Below are 20,523 nucleotides of genomic sequence, written 5' to 3'. Positions count from 1 at the left end.
GGTGTAAGTAACGGCCATTTCACCTCCCGGATAGGTGTAAGTAACAGCCATTTCACCTCCTGGATAGGTGTAAGTAACGTCCATTTCACCTCCTGGATAGGTGTAAGTAACAGCCATTTCACCTCCTGGATAGGTTTAAGTAACGGCCATTTCACCCACCGGATAGGTGTAAGTAACGGCCATTTCACTCACCGGATAGGTGTAAGTAACAGCCATTTCACCTCCTGGATAGGTGTAAGTAACGGCCATTTCACCCACCGGATAGGTGTAAGTAACGGCCATTTCACCTCCTGGATAGGTGTAAGTAACGTCCATTTCACCTCCTGGATAGGTGTAAGTAACGGCCATTTCACCTCCTGGATAGGTGTAAGTAACGGCCATTTCACCTACTAGATAGGTGTAAGTAACAGCCATTTCACCCACCGGATAGGTGTAAGTAACGGCCATTTCACTCACCGGATAGGTGTAAGTAACGGCCATTTCACCCACCGGATAGGTGTAAGTAACGGCCATTTCACCCACCGGATAGGTGTAAGTAACGGCCATTTCACCTCCTGGACAGGTGTAAGTAACAGCCATTTCACCTCCTGGATAGGTGTAAGTAACAGCCATTTCACCTCCTGGATAGGTGTAAGTAACGTCCATTTCACCTCCTGGATAGGTGTAAGTAACGTCCATTTCACCTCCTGGACAGGTGTAAGTAACAGCCATTTCACCTACCGGATAGGTGTAAGTAACAGCCATTTCACCTCCTGGATAGGTGTAAGTAACGTCCATTTCACCTCCTGGATAGGTGTAAGTAACGGCCATTTCACCCACCGGATAGGTGTAAGTAACAGCCATTTCACCTCCTGGATAGGTGTAAGTAACGTCCATTTCACCTCCTGGATAGGTGTAAGTAACGGCCATTTCACCCACCGGATAGGTGTAAGTAACGGCCATTTCACCCACCGGATAGGTGTAAGTAACGGCCATTTCACCTCCCGGATAGGTGTAAGTAACGGCCATTTCACCCACCGGATAGGTGTAAGTAACGGCCATTTCACCCACCGGATAGGTGTAAGTAACGGCCATTTCACCTCCCGGATAGGTGTAAGTAACGGCCATTTCACCCACCGGATAGGTGTAAGTAACGGCCATTTCACCTCCCGGATAGGTGTAAGTAACGGCCATTTCACCTCCCGGATAGGTGTAAGTAACGGCCATTTCACCTCCCGGATAGATGTAAGTAACGGCCATTTCACCCACCGGATAGGTGTAAGTAACGGCCATTTCACCCACCGGATAGGTGTAAGTAACGGCCATTTCACCCACCGGATAGGTGTAAGTAACAGCCATTTCACCCACCGGATAGGTGTAAGTAACGGCCATTTCACCTCCTGGATAGGTGTAAGTAACGTCCATTTCACCTCCTGGATAGGTGTAAGTAACGGCCATTTCACCCACCGGATAGGTGTAAGTAACGGCCATTTCACCCACCGGATAGGTGTAAGTAACGGCCATTTCACCCACCGGATAGGTGTAAGTAACGGCCATTTCACCTCCCAGATAGGTGTAAGTAACGGCCATTTCACCCACCGGATAGGTGTAAGTAACGGCCATTTCACCTCCCGGATAGATGTAAGTAACGGCCATTTCACCCACCGGATAGGTGTAAGTAACGGCCATTTCACCCACCGGATAGGTGTAAGTAACGGCCATTTCACCTCCCGGATAGGTGTAAGTAACGGCCATTTCACCTACTAGATAGGTGTAAGTAACGGCCATTTCACCTACTAGATAGGTGTAAGTAACGGCCATTTCACCTACTAGATAGGTGTAAGTAACGGCCATTTCACCTCCTGGATAGGTGCAAGTAACGGCCATTTCACCCACCGGATAGGTGCAAGTAACGGCCATTTCACCCACCGGATAGGTGTAAGTAACGGCCATTTCACCTCCTAGATAGGTGTAAGTAACGGCCATTTCACCTCCTGGATAGGTGTAAGTAATGGCCATTTCACCTACTAGATAGGTGTACGTAACAGCCATTTCACCTACCGGATAGGTGTACGTAACAGCCATTTCACCTACTAGATAGGTGTAAGTAACGGCCATTTCACCTACCGGATAGATGTAAATAACAGCCATTTCAGCCATGCTACTTTCACCTATCCAGTCCTATCAGATCTGTGAAGGAGGGCAAAAGGGGAGGGAAGATGCAACACTGTGTGACCCCTCATTTCCTGTGCATGAAGTGGCTGACCATGTCTATGGGCAGAGGGAAGATGATGGTGGAGTTCTTCTCTGCAGCGATGGCGGTGAGGGTCTGGAGGTATCTCAGCTGGAGGCCTGATGGAGACTCAGAGATCACTAGAGATGCCTCCTTCAGGGCCCTGGAGGCATTCATCTCCCCCTCTGCCGCTATCACCTAGAGAGAGGAGGGAGATAGAAGTAAGAAACATACAGATGGATTTTCAGTTATCACCTAGGAAGAGGGAGGGAGATAGAGAGAGGTAAGAAACCTAAAGATGGATTTTCAGTATGGAGAAACATTCATCTCCCCCTCCGTCGCTATCGCCTAGAGAAGAGGGACTCTATTGATGAAAACAGTTACCATTAAATAAGTGTATTTATTTCACATTGTACATCTCAGTTGACTGTCTTCTACAGTTGTCTGAAGTGTGTCTCCTCACCTTAGCCCTGGCCTCACGGCTGGCTTCTGCCTCTGCAGCCATGGCTCTCTGCAGCTGGTGGGGCAGCTTCACGTCCTTAATCTCCACACGCTCCACCTTGATACCCCACGGGTCAGTGGCCTCGTCCAGAGACTCCTATGGAAGGGGTAGTAGGGTCAGCAAACAGAGAAACATTAGTCGGGCCAGAGCTATCATACAGCTAACGAAATATCTACACCTATTAGTGTATTTATCCAGAACAGGTGAGTTCGATGTGGGATTAGACTCTATTCATCCACAACAGGTAAAGGACAGATCGAAATTTAATGTTCAAGGTGTCATTAAAAAAATGTGACCCCTCCCCCCCCTTCTCCCCAACTATAAAAATATTTTCACTTGACCCTCCCCGTGTACTGTTAAATAAATTGAACACCCACCTCCTCTTGGAATTAACTCAAAATAATGTTGAAGACCATAACTGTGGAGACCCTGTGGCCTATAAACGTGGATATGCTGTGTGGCACAGTTGACGCCACACAGGGCTACGGCCAGAAGGTTGAGTGTTCGCCATGACAACCACAGATGAGCTCATTCTCCCTGCCTGTTTCATTACTTCATGATCAGAGCCGGATGCAGACAATCATCAGCTAGGGGGGGAATAAAACATTTTGATGCCATATTTACAATTATATAAAATACACTACATCACCAAAAATATGTGGACACCTGCTCATCGAACATCTCATTCCAAAATCATGGGCATTAATATGGAGTTGGTCCTCCTCTGCTGCTATAACAGCCTTCACTCTTCTGGGAAGGCTTTCCACTAGATGTTGGAACATTGCTGTGGGGACTTGCTTCCATTCAGCCACAAGAGTATTAGTGAGGTTGGGCACTGATGTTGGGCGATTAGGCCTGGCTCGCAGTCGGCGTTCCAATTCATCCAAAAGGTGTTTTATGGGGTTGAGGTCAGGGCTCTGTGCAGACCAGTCAAGTTCTTCCACACCAATCTCGACAAACCATTTCTGCCCCAGACCATTATTCCTCCTCCACCAAACTTTACAGTTAGCACTATGCATTGGGGCAGGTAGCGTTCTCCTGGCATCCGCCAAACCCAGATTCCTCCATTGGACTGCCAGATGGTGAAGTGTGATTTATCACTCCAGAGCATGCGTTTCCACTGCTTCATAATCCAATGGCGGCGAGCTTTACACCAATCCAGACGATTCTTGGTATTGCGCGTGGTGACCTTAGGCTTGTGTGCGGCTGCTCGGCCACAGAAACCCATTTCATGAAACCCAATTATTGTGCTGACGTTGCTTCCAGAGGCAGTTTGGAACTCGGGGACAGATGATTTTTACACGCTAGGTGCTTCAGCACTCGGCAGTAACGATATGTGAGTTTGTGTGGCCTACCACTTCGCAGCTGAGCCGTTGTTGCTCCTAGACGTTCCCACTTCACAATAACAGCACTTACAGTTGACTGGGACAGCTCTAGCAGGGCAGAAATTTGACAAACTGACTTGTTGGAAAGATGGCATCCTATGACGGTGACACATTGAAAGTCACTGATCTCTTCAGTAAGGCCATTCTACTGATTGCATGGCTGTGTGCTCAATTTTATACACCTGTACAATCTTCAACAGTTAAATAAAATGTTTTGTTGTCCTGATCATCATTGTAATGACACGCTTGAATAATATAGGACTAGAATAAGATGCAGATGGCTTTCTAGTCTCTTTGTGAAGATTGAATGGCGACAAGTCTGAACAAATAAACAGCTATATAGCCTACCTCCATCCTGCGTTCTCTCTTCTTTCAGGCTCCACGGCTGTGGCCATGAGTTCTATTGGCTTCTGTAGTTAACATTCAGCAAACAAGAGCTTGCTTCCCTCTTCCAATAGTCTATTAGTATAAGAAATGCTAAAAAAAAATACATGTTTTTCCAGCAAGCTATTCTAGTCTAGATTTTCCTGCGATTCCAGAGAGAGAGAGACTGTGACAGAGTGGTCGCGTGCGCACAAAGAAAAGAGAACTCTCCCCGGGGCTCCCGTCAGCTTCTCCGGGATCGGTTACCGCACTGCACGCCTCGAGGCATCCGTTTCCGCCACTCCGGATTCGGGGATCTGAACCGATTCCCTTTCGACGGAGGCCATCGCCCCTCCCTTCCGAACGGCGTTCGCCCATCTATTAGGACTGAATGATCCATGCTCAACTGCTGTTCACATGGAACCCTTCTTCTTCTCTTCGCCTTCAAAGTTCTCGTTTGAATATTTGCTCCGTTCATCTTTCCCTCAATCCTAACTAGTCTCCCAGTCCCTGCTGCTGAAAAACATCCCCACAGCATGATGCTGCCACCACCATGCTTCACCGTATGGATGGTGCCTGGTTTCCTCCAGACGTGACGCTTGGCATTCAGGCCAAAGAGTTCAATCTTGGTTTTATCAGACCAGGGAATCTTGTTTCTCATGGTCTGAGTGTCCTTTAGGTGCCTTTTGGCAAACTTCAAGTGGGCTGCCTTTTACTGAGGAGCCACCAGCTCTAGGAAGAGTCTAGATGGTTCCAAACTTCTTCCATTTAAGAAAAATGGAGACCTTCAATGCTTGGGGGACCTTCAATGCTGGATAAATGTTTAGTACCCTTCACCAGATCTGTGCCTCGACACAATCCTGTCTCGGAGCTCTATGGACAATTCTTTCAACCTCATGGCTTGGTTTTTGCTCTGACATGCACTGTCAACTGTGGGACCTTTACATAGACAGGTGTTTGCCTGGACTCCAATCAATTTGCAGAAACATCTCAAGGATGATCGATCAATGGAAACGGGAAACAGTTTCGAGTCTCATAGCAAAGGGTCTGAATACTTATGTAAATAAGGTATTTCTGTTTTTTATTTGTAATATATTTGCAAACATAAAAAAAAAAAAAAAACTTTTCATTATGGAATATTGTGTGTAGATTGATGAGGATTTTTTATTTTTTTTAATCCCTTTTAGAAAAAAGTTTTTATTTTTAGATTTGGCCAATATCCCTTGTTTATGGATAGCGCTGGCTACGCCGTGTTGGATCTGAAAACATATGGATGTCTGGTCAATTTCTTCCCAGTCACGTTGTCCGGAGCCAACTTTTCCTATAGGAAACCCTGAAATGCTCATATTGTTTATATGCAGATTTTAGAATATTCCCATGAACATCTGTCGCCATGGAAACCTAGCTATAGACATCCTAAAGACTCTGGCAGGTGCACTAGTCCAGTGTCACTTTGATTATGCCTGCACGTCCTGATTCACCACTAGGCCAAACATCTAAAGAATAATCTACAGATAACGGTTGAATTTTTCCCCCTGTATTTTACAATGGTTCCATCCCGAGAATAATCACTTTTGTCCCCAAACCGGAAGTGTCATTCTAAAACATATGTCTGGATTTGAGTAGAGCTTTGATCGGCAATACCTTATTATTACTAGCTACTTCAGTACCAGCTCCCCGCTGAGGATAAGCCACAACCAGCCACGCTAGCGTACAGATGAAAACTCTCTTGGTAAATAATGTTATCTAAAGCTTATCATGAGATACTCTACCTCAGGCGAGCAAAACCTTGAGACTTCCTTAGATTTCGTGCACCAGCTGTTGTTTACAAATATACATAGACCGCCACCCCTTGTCTTACCAGAGGCCACTGTTCTATCCTGCCGAAAAAGCACAAAACCTGCCAGCTGTATGTTATTAATGTCGTCGTTCAGTCACGACTTGGTGAAACATAAGATATTACAGTTTTTAATGTCCTGTTGGTAGGATATAGGTGGTCGTAGTTAGTCTATTTTATTATCGATTGATTGTACATTGGCTTATAGGAACGATGGTAAAGGGAGATTACCCTCTCGCCGTCGGATCCTTACAAGGCACCCAGACCTTTGTCCCTGATATCTCCTTCTCTTTCTCCTGCAAATGACAGGGATGAGGGCTTTATCTAGAAACTCTTTTCGGACATAAGATACGGTGGCAGAAACATTATGTACAAAATAACTTACAAATTACATGAAAAAACACATACAATAGCACAATTGGTTAAGGGGTCGTAAAAAAACAGCAGTAATTTCGTTTCGGGCCATTCTTAAAATTCATTATCAGAAGTAAAAATACAGACAGACTTGCCTGTGCTTACTGTGCCTTTTTAGACCTTATAAACTGTTGAGATTAGATCCATAATGGATTCAAAATCAAATTATTCAAATTACATTTTCACTGCAGCCCAGAGTAGAAAACAATAATACAGTTATTAATTATATTGTGGTTGTTGCTACTATCGTCTAGGTAGAATAATTATATTGTCCCTAAACAAGATCAATAGGGGAGCTTTCTGACCTGTGTGTTTCATGTCTTCACTGTTCCTATTTGTTCATATTGAAAATTGATGTAGCTTCGAATGCTTTTATATATGGTATGACTGTTAGTTAGCCTATTGCAGATCTGGACAAACGATACACCTACCACTATTGTCACTATGAATGGTGGATAGAGGGCGGGATAGACCGTTAGACTGGTAGACAATACCGATCGGTGGTAAAAATTAGCACATGGAAGAGCCTAGGTCATAAGCGAAGTACCTTGATATAGAGGAGGAGCATGCAAGCAGATGAGGAAATGTGACTAGGATGGAATACATTATATAGTAAAACCTGTAGAAGAGTGACTGTTAACCAGGGAAGAAAACACACTCAACCCTCCCCTTTGCCCAATAACAAACCACTCAACCCTCCCCTGTGCCCAATAACAAACCACTCAACCCTGCCCTGTACCCAATAACAAACCACTCAACCCTGCCCTGTGCCCAATAACAAACCACTCAACCCTGCCCTGTACCCAATAACAAACCACTCAACCCTCCCTTGTGCCCAATAACAAACCACTCAACCCTCCCTTGTGCCCAATAACAAACCACTCAACCCTCCCTTGTGCCCAATAACAAACCACTCAACCCTCCCCTTTGCCCAATAACAAACCACTCAACCCTGCCCTGTGCCCAATAACAAACCACTCACACTCCCCTTTGCCCAATAACAAACCACTCAACCCTCCCCTATTTTGGACTACCCCTCCCCCCCAGTAAATTGCAACCTGGCCCTAACTGGATCCCATAACCAGGTGATAACTCATCCCCCTATTACAGGGGCTGAGTCACTGGCTTACTGGTGCTCTTTCATGCCGTCCCTGGGAGGGGTGCGTCACTTGAGTGGGTTGAATCACTGACGTGATCTTCCTGTCTGGGTTGGCGCCCCCCCTTGGTTTGTGCTGTGGTGGAGATCTTTGTTGGCTATACTCGGCCTTGTCTCAGGATTATAAATTGGTGGTTGAAGATTCCCTCCAGTGGTGCGGGGGCTGTGCTTTGGCAAAGTGGATGGGGTTATATCCTTCCTGTTTGGCCCTGTCCGGGGGTATCTTCGGATGGGGCCACAGTGTCTCCTGACCGCTCCTGTCTCAGCCTCCAGTATTTATGCTGCAGTAGTTTGTGTCGGGGGGCTAGGGTCAGTTGGTTATACCTGGAGTACTTCTCCTGTCTTATCCAGTGTCCTGTGTGAATTTAAGTATGCTTTCTCTAATTCTCTCGTTCTCTCTTTCTTTCTCTCTCTCTGAGAACCTGAGCCCTAGGACCATACGTCAGGACTACCGGGCATGACGACTCCCTGCTGTCCCCAGTCCACCTGGCCTTGCTGCTGTTCCAGTTTCAACTGTTCTGCCTGCGGTTATGGAACCGCCACCTGTCCCAGACCTGTTGTTTTTCAACTCTTAATGATCGGCTATGAAAAGCCAACTGAAAATTATCCATGATTATTATTTGACCATGCTTGTCACTTATGAACATTTTTGAACATCTTGGCATAGTTCTGTTATAATCTCCACCCGGCACAGCCAGAAGAGGACTGGCCACCCCTCATAGCCTGGTTCCTCTCTAGGTTTCTTCCTAGGTTTTGGCCTTTTTAGGGAGTTTTTCCTAGCCACCGTGCTTCTTCACCTGCATTCTAGCTGTTTGGGGTTTTAGGCTGGGTCTCTGTACAGCACTTCGAGATATTAGCTGATGTACGAAGGGTTATATAAAATAAACTTGATTGATTGATTGATTGAGTTTGATGTGGGAGTAGGCTCTATTCGTCCACAGCAGGTAACTGGATAGTAGAAAGCATGATGGCACGTCTATGGTTTTGAATTACATTTTGAGGTTTGTTTCATTGCACATAGTAAACATACGTGTCTTGATTGTGCATTCCCATCACAAAGCGTTTTCAGTTTTGTCTAATATGAATTAACCAAACCAACCAATCAGTCAGTCAGTGTGACTGTATTACTCCCAGGCATGCTGTGGGAGATGCTGTCCAGGCTGTTCTACAGTTTTACAGTTCTGCAGTTCTAAGTTCTCGGTTCTACAGTTCTATGTTCTAGGTTCTACAGCTCCGTGTTCCTTACCGACATGCTGTGTGAGATTCCCCCGTGGTCAGTCAGCAGATCAGCCTAATTCTACTGTTCTTAGTTATATGGTTCTATAGTTCTAAATTCTAGGGCTTCCTACCTGCATGCTGTGTGAGATTCCCTCGCGGTCAGACAGCAGATCAGCCAGGTTCTTGGTTCCCAGGACGTTCCTCAGGGTGGTCTGGGCCAGGAGACGGGTGGAGGAGTGGGCGTTGGACACGTTGGCTACAGCAGAGATGGGGCAGTACACACGGAAATACACCACCCCGTCCACAGACACCGTCACTGAGTCTTTGGTCAGGATCTGGACAGAAGAGAAGAAGGCAAGAGGTGAGTTTGTACTGGATGAATTGCATTCTGAAAAGTGATGTTGTTGGGGGTCTTGGAAGGATATTGGTACGTTTGTTTGTGCACTTTACAACCTCAATCTACCAATACCAATACATGGACAGTCAAAGTGAACTGATTAGGATCCAGGGCTCTTCAACCCGGTTCCTGGAGAGCAACCCTCCTGTAGGTTTTAACTCCAACCCAGTTCCTGGAGAGCAACCCTCCTGTAGGTTTTAACTCCAACCCAGTTCCTGGAGAGCAACCCTCCTGTAGGTTTTAACTCCAGCCCTGTTCCTGGAGAGCAATCCTCCTGTAGGTTTTAACTCCAGCCCTGTTCCTGGAGAGCTACCCTCCTGTAGGTTTTAACTCCAACCCAGTTCCTGGAGAGCAACCCTCCTGTAGGTTTTAACTCCAACCCAGTTCCTGGAGAGCAACCCTCCTGTAGGTTTTAACTCCAGCCCTGTTCCTGGAGAGCAACCCTCCTGTAGGTTTTAACTCCAGCCCTGTTCCTGGAGAGCAACCCTCCTGTAGGTTTTAACTCCAACCCAGTTCCTGGAGAGCAACCCTCCTGTAGGTTTTAACTCCAACCCAGTTCCTGGAGAGCAACCCTCCTGTAGGTTTTAACTCCAACCCAGTTCCTGGAGAGCAACCCTCCTGTAGGTTTTAACTCCAACCCTGTTCCTGGAGAGAGACCCTCCTGTAGGTTTTAACTCCAACCCTGTTCCTGTAGAGAGACCCTCCTGTAGGTTTTAACTCCAACCCTGTTCCTGGAGAGAGACCCTCCTGTAGGTTTTAACTCCAACCCTGTTCCTGGAGAGAGACCCTCCTGTAGGTTTTAACTCCAACCCTGTTCCTGGAGAGATACCCTCCTGTAGGTTTTAACTCCAACCCAGTTCCTGGAGAGCAACCCTCCTGTAGGTTTTAACTCCAACCCAGTTCCTGGAGAGCAACCCTCCTGTAGGTTTTAACTCCAACCCAGTTCCTGGAGAGCAACCCTCCTGTAGGTTTTAACTCCAACCCTGTTCCTGGAGAGAGACCCTCCTGTAGGTTTTAACTCCAACCCTGTTCCTGTAGAGAGACCCTCCTGTAGGTTTTAACTCCAACCCTGTTCCTGGAGAGAGACCCTCCTGTAGGTTTTAACTCTGACCCTGTTCCTGGAGAGAGACCCTCCTGTAGGTTTTAACTCCAACCCTGTTCCTGGAGAGATACCCTCCTGTAGGTTTTAACTCCAACCCAGTTCCTGGAGAGCAACCCTCCTGTAGGTTTTAACTCCAACCCTGTTCCTAGAGAGAAACCCTCCTGTAGGTTTTAACTCCAACCCTGTTCCTGGAGAGAGACCATCCTGTAGGTTTTAACTCCAACCCTGTTCCCGGAGAGAGACCCTCCCGTAGGTTTTAACTCCAACCCTGTTCCTGGAGAGATACCCTCCTGTAGGTTTTAACTCCAACCCCGTTCCTGGAGAGATACCCTCCTGTAGGTTTTAACTCCAACCCCGTTCCTGGAGAGATACCCTCCTGTAGGTTTTAACTCCAACCTGTTCCTGGAGAGCAACCCTCCTGTAGATTTTAACTCCAACTCCAGTTGTAACTAACCTGATTCAGCTTATCAACCAGGTAATTATTATAATCAGGTGCACTTGATTAGGCACGCTGTCATTGGTGCAGAAAGCATGAAGATGTACATGACACAGTCCTCACTGTACAGTGGTATGACGTATTTGAGGTAGATGTGTTCAGTACCTCTTGGGGTGGGATGTCAAAAGACACAGTCCTCAAGTCCACCTTCACAAAGGTGTCAGTACAGGGAAGTACAAAGAAGATCCCTACAGACGAGAGACAAGAGAGAAGGCTGTTTTCTCACCAGTTTTAAAGGCGCGTTACAGTCTATGTGCTGTACTGTACTGTAGGCCATGTTGAGCAAGGTGTAGTGTATGTTGTGGCAGTATTTCACCTGGTCCTTTCGGCTTCTTGTCTGCGATGCGTCCAAGTCTAAAAATGACCGCTCGCTCATACTCCTTTACAATCTAGATAGTAAAACAATATAGGGTGACACGAAACCATGTGTTTTACGTTGGTTATATTATTGATCATGTCCCATGATGCCATATCAGGGCTATAAAATGGGTGAGTAGATAACACAACTCCAGAGAACTATAACATAGCTACACCCCTCATACCATAGCCCCTCCCCTCATACCATAGCTCCTCCCCTCATACCATAGGTCCACCCCTCATACCATACGTCCACCCCTCATACCATAGGTCCACCCCTCATACCATAGCCCCTCCCCTCATACCATAGCTCCTCCCCTCATACCATAGCTCCACCCCTCATACCATAGCTACACCCCTCATACCATAGGTCCACCCCTCATACCATAGGTCCACCCCTCATACCATAGGTCCACCCCTCATACCATAGGTCCACCCCTCATAACATAGCTACACCCCTCATACCATAGCCCCTCCCCTCATACCATAGCTCCTCCCCTCATACCATAGGTCCACCCCTCATACCATAGGTCCACCCCTCATACCATAGGTCCACCCCTCATACCATAGGTCCACCCCTCATACCATAGGTCCACCCCTCATACCATAGGTCCACCCCTCATACCATAGCTCTACCCCTTATAGCTCCTCCCCTCATACCATAGGTCCACCCCTCATACCATAGGTCCACCCCTCATACCATAGGTCCACCCCTCATACCATAGGTCCACCCCTCATACCATAGGTCCACCCCTCATACCATAGGTCCACCCCTCATACCATAGGTCCACCCCTCATAACATAGCTACACCCCTCATACCATAGCCCCTCCCCTCATACCATAGGTCCACCCCTCATACCATAGGTCCACCCCTCATACCATAGGTCCACCCCTCATACCATAGGTCCACCCCTCATACCATAGGTCCACCCCTCATACCATAGCTCTACCCCTTATAGCTCCTCCCCTCATACCATAGGTCCACCCCTCATACCATAGGTCCACCCCTCATACCATAGGTCCACCCCTCATACCATAGGTCCACCCCTCATACCATTGGTCCACCCCTCATACCATAGGTCCACCCCTCATACCATAGCTCCTCCCCTCATACCATAGGTCCACCCCTCATACCATAGGTCCACCCCTCATACCATAGGTCCACCCCTCATACCATAGGTCCACCCCTCATACCATAGCTCCTCCCCTCATACCATAGGTCCACCCCTCATACCATAGGTCCTCCCCTCATACCATATGTCCACCCCTCATACCATAGCTCTACCCCTTATAGGTCCACCCCTCATACCATAGGTCCACCCCTCATACCATAGCTCTACCCCTTATAGATCCACCCCTCATACCATAGGTCCACCCCTCATACCATAGCTCTACCCCTTATAGCTCCTCCCCTCATACCATAGGTCCACCCCTCATACCATAGGTCCACCCCTCATACCATAGGTCCACCCCTCATACCATAGCTACACCCCTCATACCATAGGTCCACCCCTCATACCATAGGTCCACCCCCCATATCATAGGTCCACCCCTCATACCATAGGTCCACCCCTCATACCATAGGTCCACCCCTCATACCATAGGTCCACCCCTCATACCATAGGTCCACCCCTCATACCATAGGTCCACCCCTCATACCATAGCTCCTCCCCTCATACCATAGGTCCACCCCTCATACCATAGGTCCTCCCCTCATACCATATGTCCACCCCTCATACCATAGCTCTACCCCTTATAGGTCCACCCCTCATACCATAGGTCCACCCCTCATACCATAGCTCTACCCCTTATAGATCCACCCCTCATACCATAGGTCCACCCCTCATACCATAGCTCTACCCCTTATAGCTCCTCCCCTCATACCATAGGTCCACCCCTCATACCATAGGTCCACCCCTCATACCATAGGTCCACCCCTCATACCATAGGTCCACCCCTCATACCATAGGTCCACCCCTCATACCATAGCTACACCCCTCATACCATAGGTCCACCCCTCATACCATAGGTCCACCCCCCATACCATAGGTCCACCCCTCATACCATAGGTCCACCCCCCATACCATAGGTCCACCCCCCATACCATAGGTCCACCCCTCATACCATAGGTCCACCCCTCATACCATAGGTCCACCCCTCATACCATAGGTCCACCCCTCATACCATAGGTCCACCCCCCATACCATAGGTCCACCCCTCATACCATAGCTCCTCCCCTCATACCATAGCTACACCCCTCATACCATAGCTCCTCCCCTCATACCATAGGTCCACCCCTCATACCATAGGTCCACCCCTCATACCATAGCTCCTCCCCTCATACCATAGGTCCACCCCTCATACCATAGGTCCACCCCTCATACCATAGGTCCACCCCTCATACCATAGGTTCACCCCTCATACCATAGGTCCACCCCTCATACCATTTGGTCCACCCCTCATACCATAGGTCCACCCCTCATACCATAGGTCCACCCCTCATACCATAGGTCCACCCCTCATACCATAGGTCCACCCCCCATACCATAGGTCCACCCCTCATACCATAGGTCCACCCCCCATACCATAGGTCCACCCCTCATACCATAGCTCCTCCCCTCATACCATAGGTCCACCCCTCATACCATAGGTCCACCCCTCATACCATAGCTCCTCCCCTCATACCATAGGTCCACCCCTCATACCATAGGTCCTCCCCTCATACCATATGTCCACCCCTCATACCATAGCTCTACCCCTTATAGGTCCACCCCTCATACCATAGGTCCACCCCTCATACCATAGCTCTACCCCTTATAGATCCACCCCTCATACCATAGGTCCACCCCTCATACCATAGCTCTACCCCTTATAGATCCACCCCTCATACCATAGGTCCACCCCTCATACCATAGCTCTACCCCTTATAGCTCCTCCCCTCATACCATAGGTCCACCCCTCATACCATAGGTCCACCCCTCATACCATAGGTCCACCCCTCATACCATAGCTACACCCCTCATACCATAGGTCCACCCCTCATACCATAGGTCCACCCCCCATATCATAGGTCCACCCCTCATACCATAGGTCCACCCCTCATACCATAGGTCCACCCCTCATACCATAGCTCCTCCCCTCATACCATAGGTCCACCCCTCATACCATAGGTCCACCCCTCATACCATAGCTCCTCCCCTCATACCATAGGTCCACCCCTCATACCATAGGTCCACCCCTCATACCATAGCTCTACCCCTTATAGATCCACCCCTCATACCATAGGTCCACCCCTCATACCATAGCTCTACCCCTTATAGCTCCTCCCCTCATACCATAGGTCCACCCCTCATACCATAGGTCCACCCCTCATACCATAGGTCCACCCCTCATACCATAGCTACACCCCTCATACCATAGGTCCACCCCTCATACCATAGGTCCACCCCCCATATCATAGGTCCACCCCTCATACCATAGGTCCACCCCTCATACCATAGCTACACCCCTCATACCATAGCTCCTCCCCTCATACCATAGGTCCACCCCTCATACCATAGGTCCACCCCTCATACCATAGCTCCTCCCCTCATACCATAGGTCCACCCCTCATACCATAGGTCCACCCCTCATACCATAGGTCCACCCCTCATACCATAGGTTCACCCCTCATACCATAGGTCCACCCCTCATACCATTTGGTCCACCCCTCATACCATAGGTCCACCCCTCATACCATAGGTCCACCCCTCATACCATAGGTCCACCCCTCATACCATAGGTCCACCCCCCATACCATAGGTCCACCCCTCATACCATAGGTCCACCCCCCATACCATAGGTCCACCCCTCATACCATAGCTCCTCCCCTCATACCATAGGTCCACCCCTCATACCATAGGTCCACCCCTCATACCATAGCTCCTCCCCTCATACCATAGGTCCACCCCTCATACCATAGGTCCTCCCCTCATACCATATGTCCACCCCTCATACCATAGCTCTACCCCTTATAGGTCCACCCCTCATACCATAGGTCCACCCCTCATACCATAGCTCTACCCCTTATAGATCCACCCCTCATACCATAGGTCCACCCCTCATACCATAGCTCTACCCCTTATAGCTCCTCCCCTCATACCATAGGTCCACCCCTCATACCATAGGTCCACCCCTCATACCATAGGTCCACCCCTCATACCATAGCTACACCCCTCATACCATAGGTCCACCCCTCATACCATAGGTCCACCCCCCATATCATAGGTCCACCCCTCATACCATAGGTCCACCCCTCATACCATAGGTCCACCCCTCATACCATAGCTCCTCCCCTCATACCATAGGTCCACCCCTCATACCATAGGTCCACCCCTCATACCATAGCTCCTCCCCTCATACCATAGGTCCACCCCTCATACCATAGGTCCACCCCTCATACCATAGCTCTACCCCTTATAGATCCACCCCTCATACCATAGGTCCACCCCTCATACCATAGCTCTACCCCTTATAGCTCCTCCCCTCATACCATAGGTCCACCCCTCATACCATAGGTCCACCCCTCATACCATAGGTCCACCCCTCATACCATAGCTACACCCCTCATACCATAGGTCCACCCCTCATACCATAGGTCCACCCCCCATATCATAGGTCCACCCCTCATACCATAGGTCCACCCCTCATACCATAGGTCCACCCCTCATACCATAGCTCCTCCCCTCATACCATAGGTCCACCCCTCATACCATAGGTCCACCCCTCATACCATAGCTCCTCCCCTCATACCATAGGTCCACCCCTCATACCATAGGTCCACCCCTCATACCATAGCTCTACCCCTTATAGATCCACCCCTCATACCATAGGTCCACCCCTCATACCATAGCTCTACCCCTTATAGCTCCTCCCCTCATACCATAGGTCCACCCCTCATACCATAGGTCCACCCCTCATACCATAGGTCCACCCCTCATACCATAGCTACACCCCTCATACCATAGGTCCACCCCTCATACCATAGGTCCACCCCCCATATCATAGGTCCACCCCTCATACCATAGGTCCACCCCTCATACCATAGGTCCACCCCCCATACCATAGGTCCACCCCCCATACCATAGGTCCACCCCTCATACCATAGGTCCACCCCCCATACCATAGGTCCACCCCTCATACCATAGGTCCACCCCCCATACCATAGGTCCACCCCTCATACCATAGGTCCACCCCTCATACCATAGCTCCTCCCCTCATACCATAGCCCCTCCCCTCATACCATAGGTCCACCCCTCATACCATAGGTCCACCCCTCATACCATAGCTCCTCCCCTCATACCATAGCCCCTCCCCTCATACCATAGCTCCTCCCCTCATACCATAGGTCCACCCCTCATACCATAGGTCAACTCCTCAACGTTTTATGTCATGTTTCTAATGTGAACTAAGGAAAATAACCCTTTTGATCAGGAAGGAGTAAAGTTCACGACAGAACCGTAAAAAAGTATGCAGCTATTCATTATTCAGCCTACATTTTACAATGAATTTTACTTACAAACAATTTATAATCAAGATTCAATACAACAATCTCTCAATCTCAGTTCCAGATAAGAGGAGGGAGTGTTACTTCCAGAGAACATGACCTTTTAAACCTTCTCTCTATGAGGAGGATCTCTCCTGTCCTGTGTGCTGTGACATCTTTAAGGATCCACAGCTTCTGTAAAGCCTGTCTGAAGCTATGCAGGAAACAGGAGGATTATCGGGTATGTCCAGTCTACAGGAAAAAGTCCTCAATGCAACATCCTTCCTGCAACCTGGTTTTAAAGAAGCTGTGTGAGACCTTCTTACAGGAGAGGAGCCAGAGATCTTCATCAGGGTCTGAGATACAGGAGAGGAGTCAGAGAGCTTCATCAGGGTCTGAGTTATAAGAGAGGAGTCAGAGAGCTTCAGCAGGGTCTGAGATACCGGAGAGGAGTCAGAGAGCTTCATCAGGGTCTGAGTTATAAGAGAGGAGTCAGAGAGCTTCAGCAGGGTCTGAGATACAGGAGAGGAGTCAGAGAGCTTCATCAGGGTCTGAGATACAGGAGAGGAGTCAGAGAGCTTCAACAGGGTCTGAGATACAGGAGAGGAGTCAGAGAGCTTCAGCAGGGTCTGAGATACAGGAGAGGAGTCAGAGAGCTTCATCAGGGTCTGAGATACAGGAGAGGAGTCAGAGAGCTTCAACAGGGTCTGAGATACAGGAGTCAGAGAGCTTCAGCAGGGTCTGAGATACAGGATAGGAGTCAGAGAGCTTCATCAGGGTCTGAGATACAGGAGAGGAGTCAGAGAGCTTCAGCAGGGTCTGAGTTACAGGAGAGGAGTCAGAGAGCTTCATCAGGGTCTGAGATACAGGAGAGGAGTCAGAGAGCTTCAGCAGGGTCTGAGATACAGGAGAGGAGTCAGAGAGCTTCAGCAGGGTCTGAGATACAGGAGAGGAGTCAGAGAGCTTCAACAGGGTCTGAGATACAGGAGAGGAGTCAGAGAGCTTCATCAAGGTCTGAGATACAGGAGAGGAGTCAGAGAGCTTCAGCAGGGTCTGAGATACAGGAGAGGAGTCAGAGAACATCAGCAGGGTCTGAGATACAGGAGAGGAGTCAGAGAGCTTCAGCAGGGTCTGAGTTACAGGAGAGGAGTCAGAGAGCTTCATCAGGGTCTGAGATACAGGAGAGGAGTCAGAGAGCTTCAGCAGGGTCTGAGATACAGGAGAGGAGTCAGAGAGCTTCAGCAGGGTCTGAGATACAGGAGAGGAGTCAGAGAGCTTCAGCAGGGTCTGAGATACAGGAGAGGAGTCAGAGAGCTTCATCAAGGTCTGAGATACAGGAGAGGAGTCAGAGAGCTTCAGCAGGGTCTGAGATACAGGAGAGGAGTCAGAGAACTTCAGCAGGGTCTGAGATACAGGAGAGGAGTCAGAGAACTTCAGCAGGGTCTGAGATACAGGAGAGGAGTCAGAGAGCTTCAGCAGGGTCTGAGATACAGGAGAGGAGTCAGAGAGCTTCAGCAGGGTCTGAGATACAGGAGAGGAGTCAGAGAGCTTCATCAGGGTCTGAGATACAGGAGAGGAGTCAGAGAGCTTCAGCAGGGTCTGAGATACAGGAGAGGAGTCAGAGAGCTTCAGCAGGGTCACACTGAGACCTGGGAAGCGTTTTTTGTATTGTGACAGTGTGACTGACTGTCACGCCCTGGCCTTAGTATTCTTTGTTTTCTTTATTATTTTAGTTAGGTCAGGGTGTGACATGGGGAATGTTTGTGTTTTGTCGGTTTTGGGTGATTATATGGTAAAGGGGGTGTTGGGTGTATTGTATGGGTTTGTGTGTAGTGCATGTGTCTAGCGTTGTCTATGTTGGTTTAGTTGTTTAGGAGAGTCTATGGTTGCCTGAATGAGTTCCCAATTAGAGACAGCTGATTTCTGTTGTCTCTGATTGGGAGCCATATTTAGGGTAGCCATAGGCTTTCATGTGATGTGGGTAATTGTCTATGTAGAACGTTTGTAGCCTGTGTGTGTATGTGCACAACGTTATTTAGCTTCACGGTCGTTTGTTGTTTTGTATAGTTTGTTAAAGTGTGTCGTGTTTATTTTCGTCATCTTTTAAAAATAAAAGAAGATGGCATATTTTCCTAAAGCTGCGTTTTGGTCCATCAATCCTCCACACGATCGTGACAGAATTACCCACCATCGGACCAAGCAGCGGAAAACAAAGCAACAGCAGCAATGTCAAGACTCCTGGACGTGGGAGGAAATTCTAGACGGGAGAGGACCCTGGTCACAGCCAGGGGAATATCACTGCCCCAAGGCAGAGATGGAGGCAGCACGGCGACACGGGAGGAAGCCCAAGAGACAGCACAAAATTTTTTTTGGAGGGGGGCACTTGGAGCAGTCGGCGAAGTTGAGGGGTGAGTCTGAGTGGGTCGAGGAGTTATTGGACAGATTGGAGGAGAGTGAACGAAGGGGAGATTATGAGACATTCGAAGAGTTGTTGACGAAATTGGAGGAGAGTGAAGAGAGAGAGCTGTTGGTTTGGCAGAGTATGCAATGCATTCTCCCTGAGGAGCGTATTAGCTGTCCGATGCCACCTGTGTCAGTTCCTCGTACTCAGCCTGAAACTTGTGTTAAAGTTCCGGAACATTTGATGCCGGCTATACACACCAGGTCTCCAGTACACCTTCACAACCCGGTGTGTCCTGTTCCTACTTTTTGCACTCATCCTGAGATGCATGTCCCCAGCCCTGTACCACTAGTTCCGGCACCAAGCACTAGGTCTAAGGTGCGTCTCCAGAGCCCTTTACGCACTGTTCCTGCTCCCCGCACTAGCTTTGAGGTGCGTGTTTCCAGCCCATTACCACCAGTGCCTACACCACGCATCAAGCTTCCTGGGTGTCTCCAGAGCCCTGTTCTTCCTCCACGTACTAGCCCTGTGGTGCGTGTCTCCAGCACATTACCACCAGTGCCTACACCACGCACCAAGCCCTCTGTGTGTCTCCAGAGTCCTGTACGCACTGTTCCTTCTCCCCGTACTCGCCCTGATGTGCGGGTCCTCAGCCCGGTACCACCAGTACCGGTACCACGCACAAGGCCTATAGTACGCCTTGAGAGTCCAGTGTGCCCTGTTGTTGCTCCCCGCACTAGCCTTGAGATGCGTGTCCCTAGCCCGGTACCACCAGTTCCGGCACCACGCACTAGGCCTAATGTGCGTCTCCAGGGTCCAGTATGCCCTGTTCCTTCTCCCCGCACTAGCCCTGAGATGCGTGTTCCCAGCCCGATACCACCAGTGCCGGCACCACGCACTAGGCCTAATGTGCGTCTCCAGGGTCCAGTATGCCCTGTTCCTTCTCCCCGCACTAGCCCTGAGATGCGTGTCCCCAGCCCGGTGCCACCAGTCCCGGCACCACGCACCAGGCCTACAGTGCGCCTCAGCCGGCAGGAGTCTGCCGTCTGCACAGCGATGACTGAGCCATCCGTCTCCCCAGCGCCATCTGAGCCATCCGTCTCCCCAGCGCCATCTGAGCCATCCGTCTCCCCAGCGCCATCTGAGCCATCCGTCTGC

The 20,523-nt window shown here is 49.2% G+C and overlaps 1 protein-coding gene across 1 annotated transcript in view; it reads right to left on the bottom strand.

The window, feature by feature from the left end:
• Positions 1–2,218: 2,218 nt before the first annotated feature.
• Positions 2,219–20,523, bottom strand: part of stoml3a (stomatin (EPB72)-like 3a) — a 32,255-nt gene continuing 13,950 nt past the window's right edge. The window contains exons 3-7 of the mRNA XM_055880856.1: positions 11,399–11,471; positions 11,188–11,270; positions 9,219–9,422; positions 2,676–2,810; positions 2,219–2,410 (exon numbers count right to left, since the gene is read on the bottom strand). Of these exons, the coding sequence (XP_055736831.1) occupies positions 2,219–2,410; positions 2,676–2,810; positions 9,219–9,422; positions 11,188–11,270; positions 11,399–11,471 (687 nt within the window). The remainder of the gene's footprint in view (positions 2,411–2,675; positions 2,811–9,218; positions 9,423–11,187; positions 11,271–11,398; positions 11,472–20,523) is intronic.

This window comes from Salvelinus fontinalis, chromosome 24 (genome assembly GCF_029448725.1).
Source record: "Salvelinus fontinalis isolate EN_2023a chromosome 24, ASM2944872v1, whole genome shotgun sequence".
Lineage (NCBI taxonomy): Eukaryota > Metazoa > Chordata > Actinopteri > Salmoniformes > Salmonidae > Salvelinus > Salvelinus fontinalis.
This window is presented reverse-complemented; position numbering and strand designations above follow the sequence as displayed.